General features: G+C 51.5%; 1 protein-coding gene across 1 annotated transcript; it reads left to right on the top strand.

The window, feature by feature from the left end:
• Positions 1 to 1,359: 1,359 nt before the first annotated feature.
• ELFN2 (extracellular leucine rich repeat and fibronectin type III domain containing 2) lies at positions 1,360 to 3,786 on the top strand. The gene has a single exon (XM_050915375.1). The coding sequence runs from the start codon at positions 1,360 to 1,362 to the stop codon at positions 3,784 to 3,786; it is 2,427 nt and encodes an 808-aa protein (XP_050771332.1).
• Positions 3,787 to 18,540: the final 14,754 nt, after the last annotated feature.

The raw sequence follows: 18,540 nt of genomic DNA, 5'->3' as shown, positions 1-18,540 counted from the left end.
GGCAGGTGGGTGATGCGCTCCAGCTCAGGGCTGCTGGCATTGCTGGGTGAGAGACTGGAGGCTGGTATTTGAAACGCTGCCTACACCCTGCCCACCCTCCAGTATGCTCAAGCCAGGCTAGCTCACCTCAACAGCTTCGTCCCTTCACCAAGAGGCAGGAACAATTTTTAGAGCACAAGTGGTTACAAGTGGCTTGAATTATTTATCCCTCTTGCATCAAGGAAGGAAGGAAACAAACAAAAAAGTGGGGTTTTTTTTCGAGGGGTGGAGGCTTGTCTGCATTTTCCCTGCTTCATGCATTCTGTGTACATCATTTTCAGGCAGCTGAAAATCTGTGGCTTTGGCTGTGCTTGGGGCTTGCCTTTGTTTACACTAGGAGTTTTGAGCCGCCCGCAATAACAGCCTTATGTTTCTCACCCTCCCTCCCCTTCCCCTTCTACCCCCACACCACTGCCTTCCCCCAGGTCCCTGGCTGTGATCACGTTACTTAAGGGAGCCCGGGTACCCTTCTGCATACCACTGATAAGAGATTATGCATCGTAAGGGTTCCCTTCTCAAAGGCTTATCAGTGTGGCAGGCAGTACCACTCCTCTCTTGCTTGCACCCCCCATAATGTCTCTTCCCCATCTCCCTCTTCTCATGAAACCTTGCTGTCTATACTCTTACTCAAAGACCCCTCCAACTGATGCTTCTTCTTGTCTCCTGTGTGCTTTCTTTTCCAGATTCCAGTGACAGATGGATCTCTCTTGTGCGCACTTGCTCTTTCCCTCTCTGTATTTTTGTTTTCGACATGTTTGATCTGAAGCTCTGAAGCTTCTCAGAGGGAACCCAGGAGAGAAGGAAGAGAAGGAGGAGGAACCGAGGGAGCGTGAGCGACAGAGGAGGCAGCCCTGCCTTGTTCTTCCAAATCACACCGTGGAGGGGCGGGGAAAGACTAGAGGGGGGGAGGACTTGGGTTTGTTTTGGGGTGGGTTCAGTGTGGGTGGGGGGTGGGCGGGAGGGAGAAAAGTGGAAAAGGTGGGCGAGTTGCTCATGGGCATCAAAGTAGATTCATTATCCTCGGTCTGAATTTTTGTTTAGAAGAGAAGCACAAAGTAGTTCCAGACCAATCATCCATGGTCATAGCTTTTGGGTGTGCTGGAAGCAGACTGCATGTGTTCCCCCTGCTCCATGCTCCTGGCTTGACCCAGAGGGCAAGAAGAAATAATGGTGACGACACCCAATAGGACTGGGGTGCTCATGCCTTTCCATTGCTAAACCCCAGTTACTGACCCTTTCTCCTCCCTCTGCCCCTTAGATTGCTTTTGCTGTGGTCCTGAGATTTGGGGTTGTTTTTTGTTGGGTTTTTTTTCTGTTCTGATGAGGGCACCACTGCAGACCATGATGTGCCTGGGGTTGTGGGCAGCTGCCCTGCTCTGCTTGCTTTCCCCTGGCACCGTGCGAGGTGACTGCTGGCTGATTGAGGGGGACAAAGGTTATGTGTGGCTGGCCATCTGCAGCCAGAACCAGCCCCCATACGAGACCATCCCCCAGCACATCAACAGCACGGTGCACGACTTGCGTCTGAATGAGAATAAGCTCAAAGTGGTGCTGTACTCCTCCCTCAACCGCTTCGGCAACCTGACTGATTTGAACCTGACCAAGAATGAGATCTCCTATATCGAGGATGGGGCTTTCATGGGCCAGTCAAACCTCCAGGTCTTACAGCTGGGCTACAACAAACTCACCAACCTGACAGAGGGCATGTTGCGGGGCATGGCCCGTCTCCAGTTCCTCTTTGTGCAGCACAACCTAATTGAGCTCGTCACCCCTACTGCCTTCTCTGAGTGTCCCAGCTTGATTAGCATTGACCTGTCATCTAACCGTCTCAGCCGCCTGGAGGGGAACACTTTCACCAGCTTGAGCAATCTGATGGTGTGCGAGCTGGCTGGCAACCCCTTCAACTGCGACTGTAGCCTCTACAGCTTTCTTAACTGGCTGGCACTCTTCAACAATGTCACCAAGAACTATGACCGGCTCCAGTGTGAGACTCCACGGGAGTTCGCTGGGTACCCGCTCCTGGTACCTCGGCCTCACCATAACCGCAATGCCATCACCATCTTTCAGTCCATGTGCAGAGGTGGCACCATCCCTTCCCTCTCCAGGGTCAATCCCACCCCTTATACCCCTGACTCCCAGCGAGACCTGGATGAGGGCTCAGCCATCAGCCCTGGGGACTTCCTCTCAGTCAAGCCTCCAGCCTCCTCCACCACTGACTCCTCCTTCAGTCCCAGCATCAAGCTCCATGATGTCACCATCACCTCAGCCATCCTGATGGTAACCATCCCCATGCCCTACAGCAAGATGTATGTGCTGGTCCAATACAACAACAGCTACGTTTCTGACATAGCAACACTGAAGAGCAAGAAGGAATATGTCACTGTCAACAAGTTGAAGGCCCACACTGATTATACTTTCTGTGTGGCCTCCATCCGCAACAACAGGCGCTACAACCACACTTGCCTGACCTTTGCAACCCGGAGCAAAGGCAGGGAGGACCCTATTTCCAGTACTTCCACCACCACACACTATATCATGACCACCCTGGGTTGCCTCTTTGGGATGGTCATTGTCCTGGGGGTGGTGTACTACTGCCTACGGAAGCGGAGGATGCAGGAGGAGAAACAGAAGTCCCTCAATGTCAAAAAGACCATTCTGGAAATGCGTTATGGATCAGATATTGATACCAGTACCATGGTCCATCCTTCCCAGAAGCTGGGTGAGCCACCAGTCATCCCTGTCTCACGGATGTCCTCCATCCCTTCCATGATTGGGGAGAAGTTGCCCCCATCAAAGTCGATGGAGGCTGGGATGGAGACTCCTAAAGTCACCACTAAAGGTAACTACATAGAGGTGCGGACTGGTGGTGGGGATGGGCTGGAGCGAACCCAGCGGGATGAGGACCTGAGGGAGCTTGACAATGGGCAAGGCTCAGCTGCTGAGATCTCTACTATAGCCAAGGAGGTAGACAAGGTCAACCAGATCATCAACAACTGCATTGATGCCCTCAAGTTGGACACAGCCTCCTTCCTGGGTGGTGGGACTGGTGTTGACTCAGACATGGCCTTTGAGTGCCAGTCCATCCCAGCCAGTTCCTCAGGTGGGCTAGAGCGGCCCAGCTTTCTTTCCCCACCCTACAAGGAAAGCTCCCACCACCCTTTGCAGCGCCAGCTCAGTGCTGATGCTGCCGTGGCCAGAAAGACCTGCAGTGTCTCCTCTAGTGGCTCCATCAAGAGCGCCAAGGTCTTCAGCTTGGATGTGCCTGACCACCCACCACTCAGCAAGTCTGACTCCAAATACATTGAGAAGGGCAGCCCGCTCAACAGCCCTTTGGATCGTCTTCCCTTGGTGTCCCCGGGCGCCATCCACCACTTGGAGGTCAAGCCTTCCTACCATTGCAGTGAGCACCGTCACTCCTTCCCGGCCCTGTACTATGAGGAAAGTGCTGACACCTTGAGCCAGCGGGTGTCATTCCTCAAGCCACTCTCCCGGTCCAAGCGAGACTCCACGTACTCCCAGCTCTCCCCCAGACACTACTTCTCAGGCTACTCCTCCAGCCCTGAGTACTCATCAGAGAGCACCCACAAGATCTGGGAGCGATTCCGGCCTTACAAGAAGCACCACAGGGAGGAGGTTTACATGGCGGCTGGGCATGCCCTGCGGAAGAAAGTTCAGTTTGCCAAGGATGAGGATCTGCATGACATCTTGGATTACTGGAAAGGAGTCTCTGCTCAGCAGAAGCTGTGACTCTCCCTCACTCTTTCCAAGGAAACAATACAAAACAAGACCTCCCCCAACAACCAGAAAAAAAAAAAAATGCCACTTGACTGTGAAGAATAAACCAACAACAAAATACTCCCGACAAATACAAAACTGACAAAATCGTTTCTTAAAGTTTACAACAACAACAGAAAACTCACACACACAGACACATAGACACACACAGACACACACACATGCCGAATTGTCTCTACTGTGTTACGGGGACCATTGTTCTGCCTGCAGATGGTTGGGAGGAGCGTCCTGCTCTGACACTGTGGTAACAACACTGGAGTGTGGGTGGGTGGGAATGGCCCGGGAGGGGGTGGCAGCGGTGGCAGGGGAAGGGCAGGGATGGACACTCACTGGGCATGAAACTCAGCTGTGAACTGAGTTCATGTGAACTCTTTCTGTTCCTGTTGAGGGCTGATTTTTCTTTTGGGTGGGAGGGGAGGACTTTGGTTTAGAAAGCTTCTCTGCCCACCTAATACACCTGCTTTTCCAAATCTTCCATCACTAATTTTTCCCTCATTTCCTTTGGCAGTGGAGGTTTTTCTCTCTCCCCCGTCCCCTTCCAAGATAGGTGGGATTTGTTGAAAGAAGTTCTCTCGCTTCTTTTCCTTTGCCCTTCCCTACCTCATCTCTGTTAAAGCTCCCTAGGCTTGCACTTTCTGTCTAGATGCTTCACGAACCTCCATCCTCCTCAGAGGAAGGAGAGGAGGTGTGAAGGATCAAGGGAGGTAGGACCTGCCGTACAACAGGCTCTGTGCCCTTGCCGCTCTTTCTCCTTCCCTTCTCCCGCCATGTTGTTGCTGATGAACACCAGCAATTCTGGAGTGACGGGCATTGTCCAGGCCTGCTCAGAGCCAGTTTTCTGCCAGTTGTATGCATGTGCTCTTTGGCATGGTAAGCCGGGTCCTCAAGGAGTGGTGGAGGAAAAGGCAGGAAGGTCTGGTCTCTCAGAGGTGTAAAAGGTTCCCATCTCTCCACGAGTGTCACAGATCTGAGGTCCTCCCCACCATACACATCTATGCTCAGGCTGCTCTTGTGCAGTAGATTCGATACTCTCTGTTCATGTCTCCTTTACTATGAGGAAGGGACCTGGAGAGGAACTCAGCAGAACAGGTTCTACGCAAAGCTTCTGCAGTTGCAGGTGGAGGTGAAGAACAGGATCTCAGTTGCTCACCTCACTGGGTTGACAGAAAAGCTACAAAGTGGCTTCCTTTTGAGTAGGCCATAGACATTCTGGCATGGATAGGAGACAGCCTAGGGTGAAAGCAGGAGCACAGGAAACAAAAGGGATGTGAGAATGGGGTCTGGGAGTAGCCCAAGAGGGATGGCTCCAGAAGAAGCTCCCTTGGTGTGTGCAGCCACACTGTGTCTGCTGGGATAGAAGAGGATACCAGCTTCTGGATAGCAGTGTTCCTTTGAATACTTAGAGGCCCTCATGAGAGTCAGAGCAACATATCACCTCCTAAATCCTCCACCTCCTCACAGTTAGCTGTGACAAACTTTTCTTAGCGATCCTTTAATGTCTTGGCAAAAACCCGGTTTCACTTGCTAGGTCCCAACCTCTGTCCCTTGGATAGAAGATCTGCCAGAGCTGGGAATGAGCCTACTGCCCTCTCCACTTTGTCCCATTTCTGAGCAGCCCAACAAAGCACAATCTTGGCACCATCTCCCCCAAAGTTTTCTTGTCAGGCAAGGGTGCTGCCTGCTGAATGTGTCTTTATGCAGCACAGTGGGCCTACTCTCCATGAGCTGCACACCCCAACTCTTGACAATCGTTCACCTCTATCAGGATGAGGGTGAGGGCCTGTGTTGTGTTGGCCTTTCCTAAGTGGCTATTTCCTTTTTGAGGTGCTCCTCAGAAGTCCCAGTGTTTTTGGGGGCCCTGGGAGAAGGATGAGGGTGTAGGAGCTTCTCTGGGAGGGATTTACATGCTGCCTGCAGAGAACCTGCCCATTATCTATCGGGTAGCAGCACTGCCAGCTGTGAGAGCTGGTTTGTGTGCCACAGGTGACATGACTTCATCTTCTGTAAGTGAGGAGCAGCAGTAGGCAGAGCCTGGTGTGCGAAAACCAGAGGGGGGATCCCCAAGGTGTAAACCTGTGAAGATCCATGGGGTTCCTTCCTTGTAGGGATGCTGATGGTAACAATGCTAAGCCAGGTCCTGATGCCATTGCCTCAGCCTCCTTCACTGTCTGCCCTCTTCCCCACGGTCAAAGCATCATTTTGCCTTGAGTCCAGAGGTATTCATGGGACTGACTCCACACTGTAAGAGCCAGTCAAACCCAGAGGAAGGGGGTGGGTATGCACACATGTGTGTGTGTGCGTGTGTGTATGTGCAGGAGGATGAAAGGAAGTCACATCGCTGGTGCCAGGCATCCCTCCATGTTGGGACAATGCAGCAAATCAAGACAGGTAAATGCTGTCAGAGATGCTTAGGCACAGCAGAGACCTCTCCAGCTACCACAGGGAGCAGGCCCAGCGGTCTTCCAGCGTGGCAACCATCCAAGCAGGAAAGACTAATGGCTGGGGCACAGAACTGGACAGGAAAAGGGGGATGACAGGCACGGGGGGATGGAGTCCTGTTCCTCTCCCCACCTCTTCCCTCCCTGTGCTTCTCTGCTGTATGGTCTTGTAATCAGTTCTGCTCAGTCTATACTTTTGGGGGAGCATTAACCTGTAATGGTTTCTGCTCCCTCCCCCCATCACCCCAATGACGCAAAAAAGAAAGGTCAGGGATACAGGTATCATCGGGCCCTTCTTTTGCCTGTGGTGGGGGTAAGGCTGGGTAGGAGGGACAAGCCATTTCTCTCCCAACTGTAGCCCCCCACTCCAAACCAGTGGGTGAAGTTTGCACAAGATGGACTGTTCTACGGGAGGAAGAGGGCAAGGAAGGAGAACAAAGCGTCTCACCTTCCTTCCTCCTCCCTTCTTCCTTGTCCTGCTCCCTCCCCAGGGACGAGGGCTCGCAAAGTGACGCCAGCCCTGTCGGAGGAAAGCAGATTTAACGTTCTATTTGCATGATGATTTTACTGTATTTTTCTGAGCAAACACCTGTTGTGTATGTGCCAGTTTGTTGGAATTTAACCTCCTCCCCCAAAGTCTCTCCCGTCCTTGTCCCTGTTTTCCCTGCTCCTTTCATTCATCCCTGATGTGATTTTAGGAGAGACTCCTACCAGTTTGGGAGGGAACACACCCCAAAGAGAACCCAATCCAATCAGCCCCATAAAAAACATGCCGCCTTCTTTCCAGTGTCCCCCTCCCCTTGCCCAAAATGTGGTCTCTCAGCTGCTTTTCAGGGTCGTGTGTGTGAAGAAGGATGTGTTATATACCAAAGGCCTGCTCTTTCTACTGGTCATAATTTCTCCTAATTATTTAGAAAGAGGAGTGAGGCCCATCAAGATAGATCTCATAAGAGAAATGGTCACTACCGTCCCCATGCCCTGGTTGCTGTTTCCCCACATCTACAAGCAAGGCTATTCTTGGGGGAACAAGGAGTTCTTCAGCTGCAGGGAAACCTCTGATAGAGTGAAACCTTGATGTGGAGCTGGTTGCAATCACTTAGAAAGACCTCCCACCACCTTCCTCGCACTGATTGCAGGGAGCTCTGGATTAGGTCTGTCCTACCCCTCCTCTCCTGTGGGTGGCCCTGGCAGAGGGCAGGGCATGATGAAACCTTTAAGACCTCTGTGGTGGGAAAAAGCATGGAGAGACTGCCTGAAGTTTCTAAGCCCTCTATGGCTTGGCTTTGGCAAGAGTCCCTCACCCCTGCCTTCTCCCAGGGCAAAGGGGATCCATGGGGCAGAACCAGGACCAGCCCCTTTCACAATTTATTTCTGGGTTGGTGACTCTTGGCAGGGAAAACAGGGGTTTAGTTCACCTTGCTGGAAAGCATGGAGGGTGAGGAATGAGGTTGGGTGCTGACCTGCCCTCTTCCCCCAGGAACGGGCTCGGGGCGGGGGGGGAGCCTGGGCTGGGTTCCTGCACGCAGAAGAGTGAAGGTGAGACCCTAGGCGTGCTGTTCTGGTGGGGCAGAGCTCTTCCCCATCCCTGCCGGTGCTGCCCCAGCTTATGCTGCGGTGCCACGTTCCCCGCTCCCCCTCCCCACTCTTCCATGCTGAATAAATCCCTCCCGAGGCAGGTGTGAAATATTCATGACTGACAAATGAAGATTTATGTCGGGCTGAGGAGGCCTCTGTGTGTTTGCAATGCTAATCAGCCTGCCTTCCCGGAGGAGGCTTTGCCAGGCAGGCTTGGGGAAAGGAGGGGGAGATGCAGGAGGGAAGGGGGAAAAGGAGCTGAGAAAGAGAGAGGAGGGGCAGACACAGCAGGGGTGAGGAAGGTGTGGCGGGACCAAGGAATGGAGAGGCAAGGAGGGGACAGGTAGAGGGAGATGGAGAGGGTGGAGAAGAGGGACAGGCTGGAAAGACCAGGGGAAGAGATGGCTGCACTGGAAAGAATGGGATGGTAAAGGGAGAAAGGGAGCAGTGAGAGAAAGGGTTGAGTGCAGGGGTGGAGGCTTTCTGAGAGCGGGTGGGGAGTAAGTCAGCAGTGCCTGAAGAAAAAAGCTGGGCAGACTTCATGATGAGCTGTGGCCCCTCTCTGTAGGGCAGAGCTCAGCGCTACAGGGCAGGCAGCTGCCACACAGGCAGGAGCTGGACCCAGGGCCCCGAAAGCACATTTGCCATGCTTGTTGCTGACTGGAAAGCTCAGCTGCATCTGGAAGGACACATGGCCTCTGGGAGCCTGGAGAGCGCCCCTTCCACCACCACCACCTCCTTCAGCACAAGCCGCACGCAAGAAGAGCCTCACGGAGCCGTGTCCTCTTGCTGGAGCCAGCCTGCTGCTGTCCCACCACCTGAGCAGGAGGGAACATCTTCAAGGTGGCTTGGTGTGGGACGGACACTGAGTGCCACCCTCCACTGGGCTACGGGGGTCTCTTGTAGGGCTGGCGGAGCCTGCCCCCACCTCAGCTGCCCCCTGTCCACCCTGGCTGAGGCAGGTGTTTTGGGGTCTTTCCCTGAAGAAGGGGCAGAGGGGAGCGTCTGTTGCCTCCCCCCTACACGCGCACGCACTCCCGCACCCTGTCCCTCCAGCCGCTTTGGCCTTGTACTGTGAGGGGCGTTCTCGGCCTGCCTCCCCTCGACTTCCCCTGCCGCGCGCCTTGGGGAGACGTCTCTGTACCTCTCCGCGCGCAGTCCCACCAGGGCAGCTCTCCGTAGGGCCACCACAACCCACCCCCCCTGTCCCCGGGTGGAGAGAGGGCAATCTCTGCCCGGCTTCTCCTTCTCCCACTGGGTGGGCACCTCCTCTCCTCCTTGCCCCACCGGGAGGTAAATCACCCCTTCTCCTCCTTACGGTCCCCGCTCCGTCTGCCCCATCCTCGCGCGTTTGGCTTGGCCTTTGCCTCCCCCATAACTACCACCGCCACTGTGAGGCCTTGCTCTTGGGTGGCCTGCCCCCACCGCCTGCTCTCCACCTTCCCCGGGGGGAAGAGGAAGAGGCCGGCTGGGTCAGGCCAGACCCTCCAGGGCTGGTACGGCTGGTCCATCCACAAGCACAGCACCTGGGGTGAGGGGGTGGGAAGGGGCGGGCAGCTGCCGGGCACAGAGCCGGGGGTGTATCAGCCTTTGAATGTAAGGAAGGGCCTGGGAGGCAGCTGCTGGGACTGGCTCCTTATGGCCTCTTTGGTGTTCCTCCTTCCATAACAACCCTGTGACCCCCCCTGGTTGTGTATGGACAAATTTGAGTTGGAGTTATGCTCTTTTCTTTTCTTCTTTTTTTTTCTTTTCCTTTCTTTTCTTCTTCTTGATTTTTATTTCTTTCTCTTTCTTTTCTTTCTTTTTTTTTTTTTCTTTTCTTTTCTTTTCTTTTCCTGTTTTAAAACTGAATGGCACGAAATCGTTTTTCCTCAACTTGGAGATTCCTGTATGGAGAAAATCAATTTCTATATTTGCAATAAATTTCTTATTTAAAAAAAAAACAACAAAAAAACCCAAAAAACAACAAACAAAAAATATGAAAAGCTGCTTCTGAGTCCATTTGTCCCAGCCTTGTCTTGTAGAGGAGGTGGGATGGGATGGGAGGGAACAGGGTACGGGAGAAACTGAGAAATCTGGGACAGGGCATGGGAGAAGGATTGTGGATTCTCCCAGGCACCCAGTGATCATCTACTCCCCCCAAACACACTGTTTTGGATATCACCTTGTTTGGACATATCCTCCTTTTTACTGAGACCTCAATTCTGCCATGATACGAGTCCCCTCCTGCACCGATCAGCACCCAGTTCATGCCCCATTCTGGGCATACATACAGCACTGCCTGGGTGTAGGGCAGTGCTTCCTCGCCCATCACCTACACAACAAATCCTCAGCTGGCGGTGAGAGGCATCCTCTGCCCAAGCTCCAGAGCTCTCTGGAGGAAGGCAGTCCAAGCCAGGTGATTCGGACATGGGTAATGACTGAGCAATCTGTGGCCTAATCCACCAGCAGATATCCTGATCTCAGCTCTTCCTAAGCATCAATATTTAAAGTCAAGAATACAGCCAGCAAATCTGTGGCTATTGGTGCATTTACACACATAATTAGGCCAATTTGTGTATGGTGACATAGCAGCCATTCCCTTGCATGTCTTGTCTCTTCTCCACCTCCTGTTTTTTCTCATTTCTAGTTTCTCCCAAGAGTGGTACTGCTGCTTGGCTTAGAGGGTTTCTTCTTTTGCCCTATGCACATCCGGCTTTGATCAGATGGGTCTAACCGTGGCTTCTGAGCTTCCTTCTTGGGTGTGCTGAGCTCACAGCCTCTGCTCCTAGTGTAGGGAGGGCCAGGAATAAATGGTCCTAGGGGGCTGTGAATATGGACACAACAGTGACTTTCAGCTCCTGGATATATACGCTGCAGTAGCTGATGACTCCTATTAATGCTTGAATTGATTTTAGAGCAGCCTTGGGGGCAGATGCTAGTATGGGCAGATGCTACTACAGACAGATGCTTCACAGTCTGACGCTTTCTTCATTGGACTTGGGAAGAATGACTGAGTGTAGGAAGGAATGGTGCTGGGCTGTGCATCTCTGGGGGATGGAGGAGCTCTGCTGGGGTTAATCAGAGCTTCATGTCCTTGGTGGAAAGCTGGATCTTTGGGTCAAGGTGGTGTTCCTGGCATCTGCATCTCTGCAGTGCAGGGATATGGGCCTTCTGAGACAGGGAATCTCAAACCTTGGGAGGAATTAATGCATAAATTATAAAGAGGCATAATCTAATCAGTAGAGTGCCCCCATGCTGTTTATTTTGTTGCTAAATTTGATTTTGTCTCCACAGTCCCTGCATTTCATCTGGTTGCTCTGCCACAGGGATGAGAAAGGACAAGATGTATTTGCAAATGCTGTCTAGGGGGAGCGGGAAGCTTTGGGAAGGGAAGACTGTCAGGGCTGAAGTAATCACAAATGTCCTGAAGCCAGGTGGGGACTGTTGGGCTGGGGGGACATGGAGGCACTGTAGTCAGCCCTCTGGGCCAAAATGATCTGTGATGGAAGAGTTAAGCAGTGCTTGTATTTAAGCAGCCTTTGGCTGATTCCAGTCAGAGACCTTGGGAGTCCTCTGCTCTGCACAGGGTTGTGTGAGCTGGAGTGTGTCTGGAGAAGTGATGAGGTGTGAGCTGCATCTGGGAGTCTGTGTTGTTCTCTCAGGTGCCTCTGAATATAACTGTGTCCAACTGATGCAGTCCCTGCAGCAAACCACACTGACCTCTGCCTCCAGAAACTGCTGGTGGACCATGATGGCTGTGTCATGGAGTGGGAGAAAGGCCCAGCGCTATGCTGTGAACAGTGACATGTCTGCAGTGGACTGTGTGAGGGAGGGAGTCACCCAGGTGGCCGGTGTGAGCTGGCCTGCTAAGCAAACCCATCATGAGGAAGAACAGTGTAGCTTTGCATAGCCTCATGTTTTAGGCTGACTGCAGACTCAGGAATACCATTTTGTGTTGTCTTGTGGTTGGTTCATGCTGACGTGGTTCTTTTTCACCCCCATGAAGTTCAGTAACTTATCCAAGCCGTCATTTGCCACAGCACAGGAAGAACTGACTTAGCCACAGAGCCTTTTGCTGGAAATACACAGGACGGTTGAGATCTCTTTGCGTATGTGTGCATGTGCATGTGCATATGTGTTGTGAAACGGCCAGGCAGGTGGGCGACATTGCCCTCTTCTGGACTGACTGTCTGAACTGGAAGAACGTCTCTGGTGGAATTACAGCCTGGCAGATGAATCCTGTTTCCACTGCAAAGGTAACATCCTTTCTGAGCCTTGATTTCCTATCCAAATCCTGGTGGCTTTTACAATAGCCAGGTCAGATTAGGGGATATCACTGCTCTCTGCAGCTCCAGTGCCTGGCGACCCAGAGCAATCGTGACTCCTCAGGGTCAGGCCAAGCCTAAGAGAGCAAAGTGAGGAATCTCTCCCCTCCAGATAGTGTTGGCTCCAATGGAATCAGTAACCAACAGCTATGAAGGGCAGTGAGCAAATGGATGAGGGTGTGAGGGTCACACTGCTGACATTTGTCCCAAGGGCTGTCCCTCAAGAGGAGGAGAGCAGTGCAGGCTAGGGAATGGTCAGGCTAACAAACATCTTTTCCCAGGTCTTGGATGCACTCTCAATTAAGACACAGAGATGTGTGTCATGCAGAGCTGGAGGACAGACTGAGATCTATGCAGAGCCCAGGGGGATTTGGGAGCATAAGTGCACAAGTGATGCCCATCCTTAGCAGGGGAGCAGAGGGTGTCACTGAACCTGTACATCTCCCTTCTCATCCTTGGAGGAAACACAAAGTGAGAGAAGGCAAACCTGAACAACCTGAGAGTGAAAGATTTAGGAGTGAAAGGATAAGAGAGATGGAAGGAGGACTTGAATACACAAGGAACAGGTTCACATACATAGTTAAGATGATGGATGGATTAGTATCACTGATGCTGCTCTATATGACCAAACTCAAGGTTCTGCCACAGGCTTGGTGGGACTATGGCAGGGTGCAGAACTGCTCCATTCCTTAGCTTCCCAAGTATCCAACAGGGATCTGTGTCTTCCCTTCCCTCGTCAGGCTCCCTGGGACAGGGTCTGCCTCTCACAACATGGTTATATGATACCTCTTGCAGTGGGATTGCTGGGATGGCCAGACTACTCAGGGACTGATAGTTAACACGCATCCTCAAAGGAGGAGGGAACGGCATTGAAAGTGCATCCGAGGAGCTCTATTGGTGACTCCTGCTAAGCAAGGCAGAATTAAGCAGGGGCCCAGCCAATGCTACTGTGGAAAATAGATCAAAAGCCTCATCACTTTTTAAATAAGAAACATTTTAAAAAAGAAAAGCATTCAGCTCCATCTCTCTGTATATGTCGCCAGAAAGGGCATCATTAAGAATTCATTGCAACTTCTGCACCCAATTTTCCGGCCCAGTGCCTTGTCCCGCTTGTCTTGCTCCAGCTCCAAAGACAGTGGAGGCTCTGCCGTGAGTATCGAGGGACAAACAGGACCTGAATAACAAGATGGAGCTTGAAGAAAGGGCAGAGGGAGCTGAGGACCTCTGGCATGAAGTGCCTGAAGGAGGGAGAAGCACAGCCAGGCAGGGAGCATGAGGAAGAGCCAGACTTGCCTGCAGACCTGTGAGCAAATAGGCACAAGCCTGCCCCAGCTGCCTGCTGTTACCTGCTCACACAGGCCTGGGGATTTTCTTCTACTCTGTTCTTTCCCTTCTTAAACATCTGGAGTTTATCCAGGGGTGAGTTTAAGGGTGGGGATGACTGGGGATTCCTAATAACCGAAAATGGCCTGTGCGCTGTTGGACCAAGGTCCTGAGCTGCAGGACAGTGATGCAGCTGACAAAAATGGCCAAGCCAAGCAAAACTGTGTCATGGGGCGGATTCATCAGGGCAAGGAGGTGCTAGGCCTAGCAGGTTAAATCTGTAAAGGCTGAAGTGGCTGTACCTGTTGTGTATGAGTGTCTTCAGTCGAAGCAAAGTGGCTGCTTAGTGTCATGATATCTGCTCGTCTGGAGGAAAAGGGGTTTCATTCTGGGCTTTGCTCAGATTGGGTGTTGAGCCAGAAGACACATAAGATCCCAGCTTCTCATCCCTTCCTGATAAGGTGGAGAGAGAGCTATTGCCTCTGTTTCTCTGCTACACATTTTTTGTCTGTCATGTCGTCATCATCTACCAGGCTTCCTGCCCGTGACACCCATTTCTCTTTCTCTCTGCTTCTCAAGTGGCAGCCAGGGAGATAATTGGTATTTTTGACACTGTCTGTTGAGCACTTTGTGGCAGGAGCTGCCAGGATGAAGCCATGAATTAGATAATTAGGGTTAATTAGAGGCTTTCCAGGGCTATGTTACCATGCTCCATGAGGATGGTGCCCTCCTTTCAGGGCCATTGTAGGGAATGGTACCTTTGGGGGAGAGGAGAGGAGTAAGGAGGTGTCAATGACATTGACGGTGGTTGTGGTGGCCAAGAACAGGGTGTTCCAGTTCCTTAGTGGCGTTGGAGGTGCTGGGGTGGAGCAAACAGCTCAGAAGAGTGAGAAGCAAGGTTGGACTGCAGTGGGGCAGTGGGGGGACATGATGGTGGAGAAAATGCAACTGAGGGGAGAGAGCCAGTTCTCAGCACCAGCTGATGGGAGTTCAGCTTTTGCTGCAGCAAAAGCAGAGGCTCTCTAAAACCCAGCAGGTAAAAAGAGGCCCTGAGGAGGCAGACCAGCCTGAGCTGGTCCTGAGGTTTAATGACTGGTGGAGGTGGAGATGGAGGGTTTTTAAACTCCTATGGAGCTGTGGTCTGATGTTGGAGGGGTAGCAGGGTGGCAGGTCCCTCACTGGTCCTCATTCCTCCCTCCACTGCTGGAGGGAGCTGAGCTGGAAGGTAGAACTTGCCAGAGCAACATCCATAGAAACTGAGGCTTGAGTGACCTCTGAAAGGCACTTGGCCACCCACAGCTGCCAGATGACAACTCTGCTCTGGTATGCATAGCCTGGTTCTGTAAGAAGGCATCATGGGCCCTTCCTGCTTCTCTGAGAAGGTCAGTCTGCCTGTGACTGAGTGTGCAGTGGAAGAGAGCACCAATCCAGTGGTGGAGTGTGAGAGGGGGAGAGATGATTCTCCAGGTTTTGCTGTCCCCATTGTCCCAGAGCTGCTCTGTCTGCACCTGTCTCCACTCTGCCAATGCTGGGTTGTTTGACTCTGGGGATGATGAGGAGACACTATTCCCTCACCGCCACCCAGATCCTTAGCAGAGAAGGGGGCACTAATTTCTCCAGCCCTGTTGTGCAGTCAGCGTGCCTGAAGGTGAAACTGCCTGAGGCAGGTTAGCCAGCCTGTGAGGGAGGTTTAGATGACAGCTCTCCTTCCTACTTGCCATTGTTGCTATGTAGGGATGCTCTGAAGAGGTCACCTTTGCCAGCACACCCTCTCTACACCCCCGTACTCTCTCAGAGGAATAAGAAACTTGTCTTGTTGCTAGAAGGCCTTGGAGTGATCACTCCGGCATATTATGAAGTCTTTCCACAGAAGAGTATGAACTTCAAGGTCACTACATCTGTGAATTTACACTGTTATAGACTTCCTGGGTCTGAAGAAACTGAAGAACTCCCTTCTGGCTCTGGGGGAGGAATGGGCTTCTCTGGGTCTCTTGGAAAGTCACATCCCTTATCCCCCACATAGACTTCATGAAGTGTCTTTGGGAAATGGAAGAGATTTGCCTCCCTCACTTTTTCTCCACATCACTAAGTCCCAAGTCTGATCGATGTGGCAGATGGAGGGAGGCAACACGTGATGTCAACCAGACCTCTGGGCCTCTTCTGCCTGGCTGCTTACCTGTGAGAAGCAGCCAGTCATCCAAAGCACTGTCAGAACAGGACACGGGTTCTCCTCTCTCCTCTGCTTTATCTTCTAGGCCTTTACCTCTCTCCTCCTTTCCTGCATACTCTGTTTTCCTCACAATTCCCACCCACCACTCCCTTCACACTTCCTTTTTTTCCTGTATTCTCCATTCTCCACCTTCCTTCATTGTTCCTCACCTCTCTGTTCCTTATGGAATCATGACTTCCTCCATCTCTCCTCTCCTTCATGTTCCTGATGCTTTCACTCACCACCTTCCATCTGTTGCCCTTTTTCCATTTGTCCATTTCTTTCCCTCCATTCAAACCCCTTCTGTCTCCTCCCATGTCCACATATTTTCCTCTCTCATATAATATCTAATATAATTCCTCACATCTTGAGTCATCCAAACCTGGAAGGAAGTGATTTCCCGCAGGGAAACAGAATGTGAAAACTATCTTTGTTCACTAAAAATTAAATATTGACCATATGGGGTGGAAAAAACCCAACAAACTAGGCAAAAAAATGCCAGCTCATTGCTCAGAAAGGGATGAAGAAAGGCAACACTTGTCTGAGCAATTATTCACCACTGGGTTTTGAGCATTTCTGCATCAGTGTGTCACTGAAAGTCCTGCTAAGATTCTCAGCCAGACATGCACTGCAGTAGGGCCACCCTAGACTGCACTGGGGTTCACAGGAGGTGGAATCTGGGATGCAGCTGAGATACAGTCAGTGTGTGAAACAAACTTAGGATGTCTCTTTCACACACACACACACACACACACACACACACACACACACACACAGAGCTCCTCCCCAGTCCTACAGCTTTGTCCTTCTAGGCTGAGTCAGGAAAGCAATTTAATTTTAGGGAAAAAATACAGAGCCTACTGAACACTGAATCTTGCTTTCATATTAAACAGGGGCTGGAATAAAGTGAGGGTACAGCCCTTCAAAATGAGGAAAGGAAAAGGGAAATGCAGCCCACCAAGCAGTTGGATATTCTCTGCTTCAGTCATTTCTGAGGTGATGTCTCTGCCCAAATTACCCGAGTTGTGACTCTTCCAGAAATGGCCTTGTTGTGGGGTGGGAGGGGCAGGGGTAGGCCCATTCTAACATGGTGCCATACCATCAGAAATAGGAACCTGGTGAACACTCAAAGCATCCCTGGAAAGTACTTCCATGAGGGATCAGGCACCTTCCCCTACAGATGGTCCTGCCAGATCCCCAGGTCTCTCCTGGTTCCTTATTGAACGCAATCAACTGTAACCAACTCCTCCCGCACCTTGATCCCAGAGATGACCTACTGCAGTGTCTGGGCATCACCCACAGGCTGGAATTTCTTAACAAAGACCATACTACAGAGAAAGTCCAATAGATTTGGGCAGGGGCATCACCTCAGAAATGACTGAAGCAGAGAAAGTAATATATTGTTCTTACAAGCAGGGGACAGACCCAGCACCACTATAGGTTCTAAGCAGGGCAAAGAAGAATTTGACTCAACACATAATAGCTCAGCAAAGAAGAATTTGATTCAACACATAGTAGCTCAGTCAGAGAGCAGCTTTGGTGGGCAGAGAAAGAAAATCTCAATGAATCCCTCAGACCTTTGTGTTGCAGTGATCTATTAAAAACCCCATATTTCTGTGTACAGCAAGCACAGGCTTAATCCCACGTGATTCTGGTATTTTTAGCAGCTTGTTCATGAATAGGGTAACTGGGACTTTTTCTTGCTTCACTTGCAGGAGCCCTGAAGCCAGACTCCAAAGATTCCTAGTAAATAGGAAGATCTCAGGTGAAAATCAAGGTCTCAGAGTGCCACAGTGAGAGACACAAGATGTCCAATTAAAAGAAAAATGTCTTGGGATCTAGCTGAACCAGCTATTCTACAGCTGGGTCTTAGGCTAATTCACTGTGTGTCTCTGTTGGGATCCATCAAACTGAACAGAGGGTGGAAAGGCAGGCATCTGCTTTGTCAGTGCTTGAGACAGCACTTCATGTAATGGTGGTGGGGCAGTGTTGGGCCTTGATGCAGAGTGAGGCTGCATACAGACGGGAGATCGGGGAAGGGACAACGGCAGAGTGGCAGCAATGGAGGGTGTCTTCTAGCAGAGACCTTGTGAGCGTGTGGCCTGGCTCTGCAGGGCACCAGATCTCTCTCCTTTACCAGGGTATCACAGCCCAAGCTGAGTGGTATGGTCTGGGACATAGAGTCTCCAAGCAGCGTAGAGGCTATGGCTGTGCTGCCAACTTGTGATGTTCTGGAGTCAGATCCTCCCATGATCAGGCTCTGTAGCTGCAGCAGGGTTCCTCTGGTGTGTGATGGGGAGCATGTGCTCCCCACCTGCTGTTATAAATGAAAGGGGTTGGTGGGTGGGAAACGATTCCCCTTATGGGTCAGCTCCTTCTCCCAGCTTCGGCTGACACCACCTGGAACAATCTGGACAGAAGAGATTCCTTGGATCTGCACCAAAGTTCCTTGGACAGTGCACATCCAGGAGGCTCTTGCCAGAAACATTCCCTGCAGAAAGCCATGATGTCAGGGTTTCTCATCCTCCAGATGGGGCAGCCCTCATAGCTACTCCTCCATTGCTAGCGTCTCAGGCAAGAAAAAGGCCCAGTGGAAGGCAGCACTTGTTTTCTGGTCTCTGTATGATCATCACCAGGTGACCACCAGGCAGATGGGGCAAATTAATCTGCTCAGGGAACATGACCTTTCTTCTAAATTAAGGAAATATTTTGTGGAACAGCAGCAGAAAAATTGCCATATCAGCATGAATCAAAGCTGTCTGCATCTTCTCCTCCACTGAGGATCCTAAAATCACAAATGGTCTGAAGGTGGCAAGCAGGGCAAAAATATTGACTATTCCTTGCAATGTGAGAA

The sequence above is a fragment of the Gymnogyps californianus genome, chromosome 1 (genome assembly GCF_018139145.2).
Source record: "Gymnogyps californianus isolate 813 chromosome 1, ASM1813914v2, whole genome shotgun sequence".
NCBI classification, from domain to species: Eukaryota; Metazoa; Chordata; class Aves; order Accipitriformes; family Cathartidae; genus Gymnogyps; species Gymnogyps californianus.
The sequence above is the reverse complement of the archived record's forward strand: the minus strand, read 5'-3'. Positions and strand labels throughout refer to the sequence as shown.